Source organism: Peromyscus maniculatus, chromosome 11, assembly GCF_049852395.1.
Source record: "Peromyscus maniculatus bairdii isolate BWxNUB_F1_BW_parent chromosome 11, HU_Pman_BW_mat_3.1, whole genome shotgun sequence".
Classification (NCBI taxonomy): domain Eukaryota; kingdom Metazoa; phylum Chordata; class Mammalia; order Rodentia; family Cricetidae; genus Peromyscus; species Peromyscus maniculatus.
The window spans coordinates 69285006-69298129 of NC_134862.1; the positions used below are offsets into that span (position 1 = coordinate 69285006).

Sequence of the window (13124 nt, forward strand, 5' to 3'; positions counted from 1 at the left end):
AGTATTCCACTACAACAGACAGGCCTTTATCCCTGAACCATCACATCTCCAGAGGACAAATACAGACAAGAACATAGGCTGTGGACCAGGACCAGCTCTGTGGGCTTAGTGAGTTACTGAAACAGTTCTGCATCTCACTTTCATCCTCTATGATGTCATCCTTACAGTTTTATTCAACCCCAACCCTAATATGATACTGGATTACACGCTTGCAACTAGATTTCAAGATATTTAATTCACAAATTTTACTGTTCAAACAAAGGGTACTTTATAGGAAGACTATAAGGCAAAGCAAAAGTAATGTATTTGACAATAATGAGTATCTCCACAACCATCTGAAGGGATAATCTCCAACCTCATCAGAAGGGCAGAGATTTTCGGTCTCCATCACAAACATACCTAATTCACATATTGATACACAATAAGCACTTGATAAATATGAATAACTATGAACATTGACTGAGTAAATGAATGACCAAAGATGGTTCCCTTGGTTCTAATATGTCAGGATACTAAGGACAACAGATTTATTTGTGTTCTCTTGAATGGTCAAGAAAAATAACTTGGGCTGGAGAGGTGGCTTAGAGGTTAAGAGCACTGGCTGCTCTTCCAGAGGTCCCAAGTTCAATTTCCAGCAACCACATGGTAGCTCACAACCATCTGTAATGAGATCTGGTGCCATCTTCTGGCCTGCACGCATACATGCAGGCAGAATACTATACACATAATAAATATTTAAAAAAAGAAAAAATAACTCATCAAGAGAACTCAAATGAACTCATCTTGAGACCTCCCTAAGCTCCCCTAAAATAAAAACAGAGAGGGGAGTGCACCGAGGTGGGGGTGGGGGTCTTAGGCTGTTTTACAAAGCAAATTGATTAAAGGAGGTCCTGGAATCTGATCACATTACCCCAGAGACTTCTGTCTCAAAAGCAACATCGCTTTAGTACCCTCCCAAAATGATAAACACTCTACAAGGTGTTTAAACTATCACTGTTTAAGATATTTGCACACATAGGTTCATATTGCACACAGAGGATTATTCATGATTGCCAAAAGGTAGAAGTCAATAAAGTTTCAATTGAGAGAAGTAAAGTGTGGTATGACCACACAACAGAATGGCATCCAGCCCTAGAAAACCAATAAAGTACTGAGACGTGCTGCAGTCTGGATGAAACTTGAAGGCATTATCAAAGAAGCCAGTCACACTAAGGAAGCTGGAACATGCATGTTTGAGGCCAACTTGGGCTACACAGTGAAACCTGTCTCAAAACAACAAAGCCAGTCACAAAGGGACAAACATTGGGTGACTCCACTTATATCAGGTTCCTGAAGTACTCAAAACTGTAAAGAAAGTGGCAGTGGGCAGTGGCTGGGGGTAGGGAAATAGGGAAGTCACTGTTTGGAATAGTTTCCTTTATAGAAGATAGTTAGGAGAATCAAAACTTCAAAGTCACAGCAAGTTTGAAGCCAGCCCAGGCTACACAAGACAGTGTCTCAAAAAATGAAAACAAACAAACTCAAATCCCAGAGATTTATTTCCTAATGTTCTGGAAGCTCAAAAGTATAACATGAAGGGGCCCAGATCTGACAAGGGCCTTCTTTTTTATTCTTATTTTATGTGTATGGGTGTTCTGCCTGCATGGATGTCTGTTCACCACATGCATGAAATAAGTGCCACACGGGCCAGAAGAGGGTGTAAGTAAATGGTGGGGAAGTAAATGGTAGCAACAGCTGCAAAATAATATGGAGGCAGCTAGTGGCATGACCTGTATTTATGAAATGGCTAAGATGGATAACTTTATGTTATGTGTTGAAGTTTCCCTCAATGCATCAGAGGCCAGACCGTACGAAGTGATTAGGTCATAGTCTAATAGACTACTATCACATGAGGGAGGTGCCTTGCTGCCTTGAAAGTGTGTTTGTGATTCAAGTGAATCTGCTTCTTCTGTCGCTCACTCACTCTCTTGCTGTGGTGATGATGTAACAAGAAGGTCCGTCCCCCCATGGAGCTGGAGAAATGGCTCAGGTGTTAAGATAGCTACTCTCCCAAAGAATCTGAGTTCAATTCCCAGCACCCATATTATGGCTCACAAGGGTCTGTTCCTCTAGTTCTGGGGGATCTGATGCCCTCTTCCAGCCTCTGTGCAAGGCACTTGTGTTTGTCGTTTCTGAGACAGTCTCACATAGTCCAGGCTGACCTCAGACTCTGTGTAACTGAACTTCATCTCCCAAGTGCCAGGATGACAGGTATGACAGGTACAGTTTATCTAGTGTTAGGAATCTAACCAGGGATTGATTCCTCATATATCCTCATACAGCATGTTCTCAACCAACTGAGCTACATCCCTATCCCAAATCTCTGTTCTTTATGAATTACCCAAAGTTAGATACCCTATAGATATCACAGAAGTATGAAATGGGCTAAACATTATGTATATTTTACAATACTTTTATAGTTACTAAGGATGTTTAAAGCAGCTCTCTGGAGTTTGGGATGAAGGAGCATGGTTCCCTGGAGAGCAGAAAGGGCATGAAGTTCTCTTCTCTTGTCCTATGTCATGCCTTATACATTTCCCCCATCTGTCCATCTATCTGCATCCCTTATAATAACTGATACACAGTACCAAAAGCTTGTAGGTCATGAGAGCACCAGATCCTAGGACACCTTTCCATTTTCCACCAATTAGCCACTGTCTTCTGTTGTTGTTGTTTGCTTATGTTTTTGTTCTTTTCGACTGGGCCTCATTGTAGCCCGTGATGGCTAACCTCGAACCCCTGATCCTTCTACCTCTATCTCCCAAGAGCTGGGATTACAGCTGTGCACTATCACTCTTAGTTTATTCTGCTGTTTTTTAACAAGGAAACCGATCCGATCTACATGGTTCCTAAGGCTTGATGTCTTTCTGGCCACTTACCAGGAAGATCTGGCCAAGTTCCTGTGCCCAACTCCAGACAGATTTAATCCTCCTGACTGTTCTTAGGACACTGTGGATATGAATTCTTGGCCATGTTCCTTGTGATACCATAATGCAGGATGAAAACATAGCCTACCAACGGGGAAGGATGTTTTTAAAACTAGTTCCACAAAAAGAAAGCTGATTAAGGTTGTGTGATAGCAGTTGGAGGGCAGAGGGGACGCTCAGCAAGTCCTCTCCAAACGGCTGCAGCAGGCACTGCTGTCCAGGAAGGTATTCATTCAGTAAGACTACAGCAGTGCTATCTACAGCCAGCTCCAGACCAAGGTCCTGAGGGGCAGGGGGGGCGTGGGGGGGTGGCAGGGGGGGACTTCCAGAGAACAATATTGATAGGCAACTGTTTGAAGAAAGTTTAATCTCTAAATAACCTTTAATGGGGAAGCAAGGAAACTTGAGGGCCAGTTTTATCTTGAAGGTTTTTGGCTTGTTTCGCAGCATATACTATCTTCCTGCGCAGGGAAACTCTCTATGAGAAGACCCATGCCAAAGAACGTCTCCAAACACACTGAAAGAACAGAGGGAGAAGATGCATTCTCCCCAAGGCCTCCTGCTGACACACCCACAAATAGACTTTGGAGCTGTTGAAACTGCCACAGAGAAGATGGAAGTGTGAGCAGAAAGGAAACTAAAGAATTAAAGAGCTCACTTCAGTCGTGATCTTTGTCTCTCCACGGATCAAATGTGTCCCTGCCTCCTTCCCAGAGCACCAGCCCCTTGCGTCTGCTGCCAGAGCCACCGTGCCTTTTACTCCAAGGACTGCCTGTCTACAGTTCTACATCCAGAGTGACTGCTCATCACTCAGCATTCACTTTGTGTCTCCAAGTTTAGCAGGACTCTGGGACCTTCTGGTTCATTTCTAAGAAATCACAATGATGCATTTCACTTTAAAACATTCCAAAGGCATTGGAAAAGTATGCAGTTGGTTAGTCCGACTTTTATTTCACACTTGCCACCAGCCATTGCTTCCCTTCACCCACTGGGCCAGTTTCCTAGGTGCCTTTAGACTCTAAGTCATATGGTATCTCAGCGACTCCCCCAAATTACCAAAAGGCTTTTCTCTGGAGGAAGGATGTATTGTTTGTGATTTTACTAAGGAATCTCCTAGTTTTCAATGAATTGCCAATTTTATCATGAAAGAAAATCTTTAGTTCTACTATTTAGTTTCTCAAACTGAAAGGTCACTAAAAAAATAATGTATACTGTGATTTATTATTAGACTTATTCTTAACTAAAGGAGTATTTAATGCAATTCCCAGTGATTTTCTTTGGAGATTTTTTTTGTTATCGTGAATTACCTCAAATTGTTGGCAGATATAGTGTGTGTTCATTGGACAAGTAAGTAAACCCAGTAAGTGGGTGGTCAGCCATTAAAGACATGCATATGCCCACTCTGCCTGATACGTAATAAGCAGGTAGTAAACATTTTAACTATAGTTTTGCTATAAGCATAATTTAACTATACAGGCAGACTACAATTCACAGACTCTACACACACCATATTCAATGCACAACACCTTAGGATTAGTTTGTAAAGTTGTAGCTTCTGTGTTAAATCTGCAAGTTCCAGTCAATATTTCCAACTCTTGCTTTATCTCTCCTTATGCCCTTCATTCTTAGAGGTTTTGAAAGCACTGTATTTGGGAGAAAATTAAGAAATGTATTATGGAAAATGAAGCAGTTAAAAGTTTAACTTCCAGAGATACTGATCTTTCAGATTTGCTTTCTCAGCCTTTTAGGAATTCAATAAATCCCTTAGATCTGTGCATTAATTTAATTGTATAAAACCCATTTATTACTCTACAGCTTATAAGTGTGTCTGTCTGACTTTTAAGCCCCTTCCAAAAACTTTGCTGAAACAGTAACACATTATTTAAACTTTTTAAAATTGAAAATATATATTTTTATACAATATATTCTAATCACGGTTTCCCCTCCCTCACCTCCCAGATCTTCCTATCTCCCCACTCATCTAATCCCACGCTTTCTCCCCTTAAAAAACAGACATCTTAAAACAACAAACAAGGTAATAAGAGAGTCTGCCGCGTACCCACATCTAGAGATGACTATAGATGATGCCCAGTTGTGGGGAGGGAAAGGTGTTAAGAAGGGTTTGAGACAGATGCTCCTTGCTGCTGCTGGTCTAGGAATCTTTAGATCTTAAGTGTGACGGCAGGGGTTCCTGTTGTCTTTTCCTGTCCAATGGTTTCAGTCAGACTCTCCCTAGTCCGTTAGAAATGTTCAGTGAACTGGAACTTCTAGAGAAAAGGCTCTCCTTCGTCCTGGGGTGTTCCTGTGTAAATAGCCCGATGGGCAGCTCCTCTTCGAACCAACATATCTAAGACACAAGACTTGGACGACAGAAAAGTACCCTGTACTAGACTGAAAACAGCAGTTTTAAATGGCACATGCACACACACCACCACCATCACCCAACACACATATATACTCAGTGACAAATAAAAAGTAAAACGTATACCACCTAAATACTGATATACTGTGTATGAGAACCCTAGACACGCAAAGAGAAACTATGAGCGCCACTGCCATCATCATCGCCATTAGCATTACCGCAGAAATGTGACACGTGCCAGTTCTGCAGGATGAGCGGCAGACGCTGGCAAGCGCCACCTCGTGGCGCCAACGCTAAGAATACAAGAGCAGGTTGGGCGGGGCCTCAACAGCCGGGCACCGGGAAAGAGAGACCCTGAGCAGTGCGCAGCCTCAATGCGCCACCTCGGCCAGAGTGGGCGGTCCGAATGGGTTTGCCCAGGTTCCGTCAAATACCGCGAGAGTGCAAATCCCGTACCTAGCCCCTCCCTCCTTATAGGCTAAGTCCTGCCCTGGGCCCGCCCTTGGAGGCGCAGGCCCCGCCTCCCGGGCAACGCGTTTCCGGCGTTGTAACGCGGCGCTGGTTGGCTGGCCAGGCGGAGAACATGGCGGCGTCCGTGCTGGGCTCGCTGCTGCGGACTTTCCGGCAGGTCAGGCCCTTGCCTTTCTCGCCAGCCCACTTTTCACCCCTGAATCCCGTGTCCTGTGGGTTCCCCCGTACCCTGTCAGCTGTAATGCGCACGGAGGACCAATCCCAGGGCTCCGTCCACCTGCTTTCCCCTTCCGGCTGGGCTAGGAGAGGCCTAAGGGGCCAACGGGAATTTGGCGTTCAAGTGTGGAGCCGCGATTGGAAAGCTAAGAGGTTGACTCCGGTTACATGGAACTCCGTGTGAATGGAGAAGAAAGGGGGTCGGAGGGTTGAGGCCTCCGAGGCTCCGACTGTGCAAGGGAGCCAGCTGTCAGGGAGGACAACCAAAGACATGGGGTGGCTTGGAAGCCGGTGGTGACAGAACTTCGAAGACGGAGCAGGCCATTCCGCTAAAACAGAAAGGTTAAAGGACTGGGAATTGGCTGTAGATGTGAGGAGTGGCAGTGTTGTGATGCGGACAGAAACTGGGAGCAATAGCAAAGGAAATTGGAGAAGTCTTCGAGAGAGTTTTGCTAGGGAGGGGTGTCAACGAGAGGGAGACCTGAGTTGTTTTTCCTTTATCGTGACAAAACAACATCATGTTAGAGGGGGAGATCCACTAGAGTGGGAAACATTGATGATAGAGAGGACAGGGAAGAATCGTTGGAGCTCTGCCTTTCAGCAGGCAGGAGGTAACAGGGTCTTGTGTATGAAATTTGATCGCAGGGACGTGGACAAGTCACGTGTAGCAGTTTTGTCCATAGAAATATAATGCCAGCCACAGGGGTGATTTTTATTTTTTCTAGTAGTTACATTGAAATTAGAAAGTAGGTGCAGTTAATTTTGATAGATTTTTTTTTTAAGCCAGGTATATCCATATTCTAACAAGTCAAAATTAGAATGATTTATGAGACATTGACATTCCTCTGTTGGAAACAGGTTTTCAAAATCTTATTTGCATCGTACTATAAAGCATATCACAGTTGGGATGCTAAATTTTGCGTCATCATAGTGGAAAATACAGTTGTACCAAACACAAAGTTGCTTGATATTTGAAAATTGAAGTGAATTAATAGCAAGAATCATGTCCCCAGTTGTACTGCTTACAGCCCTATCCATGGTTAGAAGTTACTGTAATGGACAGAGTTGACGTAACCAGAGAGGGTGTAGAGTGTAGTGCAAATGCTGCTGAGTGGAGAGATACGGTAGTGAGAGTTTGGAAAGTCTCTTTAGATTGTTTCTGATTTTATAGCTAAGGAACATTGAAGTCATCAGAACATGAGGGTGTGGGGCAGAGGACAATGATTTAAGAAAGAAGGACATTCCTGCAAATTGTCCTGATTTCCACATGTGTTGTAGTATGCACAAGCACACACAAATAAATGTAATAAATCAGTTTTGTTTTTTTTTTAAATACTAAGTCTTGGGTTGATAAGATGGCTCAGTGGGTAAAATACTTGCCATCAAGCCTGCATAGTTCAATCCATGTGGTGGAGGAGAGAACTGACTCACAAAAGTTGTCCTCTGATCTCCACACACAATGCCCATCCATACACAAGCATGTGTGCGTGCATATGTGTCAAATAAGTATAATTTACATCATTGCTAAAAGTCATAAGTAGTGACTGAAAGAACTTTATGGATTGGAAAAACACTTGCAGTACCCATGGTCTGGTTTGTCTTTTAGGCGGTTCCTCCATCTGCATCAAGTCAGGTTCGAGGTTACTATGTAGACTGGAAAATGTTGCGTGATGTGAAGAGACGAAAAATGGCTTCTGAGTATGCAGATGAGAGACTTCGGATCAATTCTCTCAGAAAGAACACCATTTTGCCAAAAGACCTTCAGGTTAGCCAGTTGAGTCCCTTTCTTTCACAAAATCATTAATTGACATCATTTCAGATTCTTTGTGATACTGTTTTATTGCAACTTAGTATTACTGTAATTTCTGGAGAATAAATAAGATCAAATGCTCAAGTCAACATAAACAGTCTTAAAACCAACTTTGGTGAGTTTAGGATAAAGGACAACAATTCATTTCTTCCTGGTTCTTCAGCCATTTCATTATACAATCCCTAGCAGGTACTAGTGAGTGGTAGCCACATAGAAACTGAGAAGCCCAGTGTTGGAACCTTCAAGGCATTTGAAGGTATTGCTGATGCATGGGCTGTGTGCAGAACACATGACCTGTGGTCCTTACTTGGGACCTGCCTTCCTGAACTCTTGCCCCTTCCATGTCCGTGGTTAGGTAGTCTTCGATTTAGCCTTTCTCTCTTGTCATGTACTTCTGGTGAAATAAAAGGGCGTTGACCCTGTTTGGCTTCCTGTGGCATATGGTTTTACACTTAAGTGGTGACAGAGTACATGTACTGAAGAGGCTTGTAGGAAATTATAAACTCAAGGCTATTTACCTTACTGAAAGTTCATAGAAAAAAATGTTTCTACAAATAGGCAGAATGATTTAGTCTGTTTCGTATTCTTTTCTCCCCCCTTTGGTTTTTCCAGACAGGGTTTCTCTGTGTAACCCTGGCTGTCCTGGAACTTGATCTGTAGACCAGGCTGACCTTGAACTGAAGAGATCTGACTGCCTCTGCTTCCTGATTGATGGGGTTAAAGGTGTGTCATCAATGCCTGGCTGTTGTATTATATTGTTAAATCTCATGTGGTTTAAATTAAATCACCAGAAAACCGAGTTCCCAGGAGCACTCTGCTGTGGCTTTTACTACAGTGGCATTACACTTCCACTTAAGACAGTAAAGAAGAGGGCCTTGACAACTCAGCTAAGACACCATTGATCACAGAAGCATGAGTAAAATGGTGGCTGCCAAGAGCTGGGAGTCAGTAGGGTCAAACTCAGTTCGTCAGCAGGGACACACTTGGGGTATTAAGGTGAATAAATGCTACTACCTAAAATATAGCTTACTAGTCGTCAGTACTATATTCTAAACTTGAAATTTGCCAAGAGTCGACAGATAATACACACAAAAAATACGAGCCCAATGACAGTGATTAGCTTGATTGTGGTAACCATCTCACAATATACTTGTGCCAGTATATAATAATTAAATATATACAAATTGTCTATTAAGCCATAGGGTAAATGAGTGAGCTCTTTGTGAAGAACACCGTGCTGCCCCCCCCCACCCCCCCACACACACACCAAAAATAAATGCCTCTAGTGTTAGTACCAGCAATAGCAGTGCAGAGACTGAGCCATCCAAACTGATCAGGGCCATTTGATGCTTACAAGTTAAATTTATGTCCAGTTCCAGCAGGTTTTCCCAACTTTCTTTTCTGCTTTCATTTTCCTTGTCCAAGTATCATCTGTAAACTACCTTTTATTTTTGAGGAAAAGAAGGGTATGCATAGGTAAGTGCACATTTTTATAGCACATTCATTGACCTTGTGTTGTTTTATGTGATTCTCCACATATTTCATATCAGTGAGTGCATAAGCTTTTGGACATCAGAAGCTTTGAATGCTCAATTATTTAATTTAATGGTTTTCCTAGGTATCATTTCAATTTTTGTCCTTTTAAATGTTACTGTACTTTTTTTGTGTCTTCCACAGTTTGTCACAGGGTCAGTGGTATATGCCAATACATCTGACAAAGTGGTATAAGTATACATATTAACAAACTCTTAGGTAAGAATAAATATTTACTGACAACCTGGGCCTAATCTGCCATACTTTGTCCTCTCAATTACTTACCAGTATCATAGGCATTGCATGTACAAGATTCATGGACATTGCAAATATTTTTTTTTCATGTAAATCTTGTCTGATCACCTTTATTTCTGCAGTAGTCAGAATCTTTATCTTAAGACTTTGAGGCTCTTGGGAATCCAACTTTGTACTCGTCTCAAGCCATGGTCTTTCCTACTGTTTCATCAGCTCAGTGGTTTCAAGCTTTAATAGTTCAAAAACTTAATGTGTGTCTATATGGGGGCAATAAATGAATTCACATATTTTTTTCTAAATGACCTAAACATGGATGTATGGAGCAGCACTATTCACAATAGCTCAAAACTGGAAGCTACTCAGATTTCCAGCAGCAATAGAATAGATAAAGGAATTCTAGCTCCCCAACAAAACTAGCACCAAGGAGACTGAGCATATTAGTGACACTTGGAACAGTGTAGGTGGTCTCACAAGCATACTGTTGAATAAAAAATCCAAACAAATGAATAGAAAGAGAAAAGGCTATATGAGCATATTACATGCAATTTACAATAGGGAAATGTGTACTTAGGTGTTAGTGAGCATGTTAGCTATTAGCCAGTACCCTTAGAAGGGAAACACAGATAAAGTCTTGGGTGCTGATAATGTTATTTTGTAATTCAATGCTAGCTACACAGTATATGTTGTTTATAAAAAATATACTGAACTGTCATTATGGTTTATAGATTCTTCTTATTGCTTTAATCTTTAAAATCATATTGGAAAAACATCAAACATTTCTGTTTTGTTTCTACTCAAAGGTTAAGGCTTACTACTACATCCAGTGTTTGGCTAAGATTCTAGCCCATCCTTCCTTTGCGTTAGGTACTGAGTTGTGATCTGTGTTGTGATTTCCCCCTAGGAAATGGCCAGTGAAGAAATTGCTGCCCTTCCACGGGATAGCTGTCCTGTGAGAATCAGAAATCGGTGTGTTATGACATCCCGTCCACGTGGTGTAAAGCGTCGCTGGAGGCTGAGTCGCATTGTCTTCCGCCACTTAGCTGACCATGGGCTACTTTCTGGAGTTCAGCGAGCAATATGGTAAATCGGTTTCAGAACTTACGCAGCTGCCCGGGAAGCCAATCCTGGCAAAAGAGACTTTACTAATAGACTGAAGTTTTTATCGGGTCTAGTATGTTTAGTCTACCTGATACTGTTGACAGTTAAATTACTTTTAGATTTTTAAATAACGAAATGTGGTGATTTGTCATTGAATTGTCTTTTCTCTTTAATTTTACAATAGGCATATTACAAGGGATGAGTGGAATAAAAATGTTTTCTGTGGAAGTATGGTGTTTTCCTTCAAGTTTGATGTTTAGTAACAAAGTAACATGTTTTTTAATAGAGATTTCACAAAACAGTTATAGACATCCCAGCTAATTGACAAGTTGCTTTTCTATGGCATTGTACCCCTGGGCTAGCTTCCCTGGCCAGCAGTTAATACCACTTTTGGAATAAGAGTAGATGGCAAGTTAAAGAGGATATTTTAGATTACATTTAGTGTCAACTTTTTGTGACAGTAAATAACTGCTAAATAGCTTTTTGTTTCATCTTTTTAAAGTGTTTATTTATCTGCATGTAAATCTGTGTTTCGTGTGTACCTGGTACTCAAGAGGCCAGATGAGGGCGTTGGATCCCAAATTACAAACAGTTGTGTTCGGAATTGAACTCGGGTCCTCTGGAAGAGTAGCCAGTATTCTTGACCACTGAGAACACTCTAGCCCCTAGTTGTTCAACTTTTAATGGTTATATTAATCAGTGAGTTCAGATAGGGCTAGCCTGATCTTTGCATTTAAAACTCACCTGTTGCCAGCAGCTTACACATTTCACTGATGACTGTTTACCCCGATCTTCTCATTAGATTTTCTAATTCTGTCTTTGCTCCATCAGCTTCTCTTTTTCTTTGTAGAGAACTTTCCCTATCAAGAATTAGTAAAAATGCATTTCTTAATGTGTAATAAATTTTCAGAGTAAACAAGTTGGTACACATACTAATAAAAATGGAAACAAATTCATTCTTCATTCCTGTGAACTTTGAAATTTGTATATAGTGGTGCTTCAGTTCACTCTGCTCATTCTTACTCATGCTCATTGTCTTATTACCAGTGGAAGTCCCTTGACATCTGTACCCTGCAAATAAGGTTATTTATTATGTCTTTACTTACTGGCATAAAAGCCTATTTTGTAGAAGTAACTGTCTTATTAAATAAGAAACACAGAGCCAATGTAAAGATAAAAGCCCAAGAGGTCAGAGCTAAGAGCCTTACCCTTCCTGCTTCAGCGATTCTCTTCAGCCAAGAGAGACCTACTTCCTGTGTGTTTGTCTTTATATAGGCTTTCTGTTCTGCCTTCTCCTTGGTTGTAAACCCAACCACATGACGGCCTTGTCACTGCCTGTCTGTACAAACCTCCAGGTCTTCTATGGTTGGTATTGAGATTAAAGGCGTGTCTCCAATGCTGGCTGTATCCTTGACCACACAGAGATCTACCTAGCTCTGCCTACCAAGTGCTGGGATTAAAGGCATGCACCACGAACGCTCAGTTCCACTCTGGCTTACTATTAGCTCTGACCCCCAGGCAACTTGATTTATTAACATACAAATAAAATCACATTTCAGTACAAATAAAATTTCACCACACTATTTAGATTGTCTATTTCCTGATTCAGACATTTGTCTTTAGGGATCCCTGGTTCTTAAAGGAATGTTTAGAGACCACAAGATGCACTAGTTAACTCATAGCTACTAAGTTGTCACTACTAGGACTTTTTGTTTTGTTTTCAAGATTTATTTTTAATTATGTGTATATGTATGAATGGGGAGTGCTAAGTGCCTGGGGAGGCCAGAGGTGTCAGATACCACTGGAGCTGGGGTTAAGTCTTGCAAGCCACTTTGTATTGGAAACTGAACTGTGGTTCTATGACAGTTGTTCACGTTGAGCCACCCATCCAACCCTAGAAATAGGGGCGGGGAGGGGGGAACTGGAGGGATGGCTCAATAGAGAACACTTACTGCTCTTCCAGGGGACCAGAGTTAAGTTCCTAGCACCCACATTGGACAGCTCATAACCACTTATAATTCAGCTCCCTGCGGAATCCAATATTCCTGGCAGCCTCAGACAACCACACTGACATGTAAATACCCACACATGTAAACATAATTCAAAAATAATAAAATAACCTTTAAAAAATCAACTCTTAATGTCACCAGCTTGTTTACTTTTATCACAATATATAAAAATTCTAGTATATTACTAGTACCACTAATTGTGGCACAAAATTATTTAGAATCCATCTCACTAGTGATGGACAAATGATAATATTCTAAAGATGCTTGAGAATAACTTGTACTCAACTCAGTGTACATACTATTGTTTAAATAGTTGTGTCTCCAAAGTGTATATTGAAACTTAATGCCCAGTCCATGGTATGAAGAGGTAGGGCCTTTAGGAAGTAAGGCCATAGCTTCACCTT

The 13124-nt window shown here is 41.5% G+C and overlaps 1 protein-coding gene across 1 annotated transcript; it reads left to right on the top strand.

Moving 5' to 3' along the window:
* The first annotated feature begins 5806 nt into the window (after window positions 1-5806).
* Window positions 5807-11674, top strand: Mrps14 (mitochondrial ribosomal protein S14). Its single transcript, XM_006973815.4, has 3 exons — window positions 5807-5956; window positions 7622-7780; window positions 10515-11674. The coding sequence occupies exons 1-3, from the start codon at window positions 5912-5914 to the stop codon at window positions 10695-10697; spliced, it is 387 nt and encodes a 128-aa protein (XP_006973877.1). The 5' UTR covers window positions 5807-5911; the 3' UTR covers window positions 10698-11674.
* The last annotated feature ends 1450 nt before the right edge of the window (window positions 11675-13124 follow it).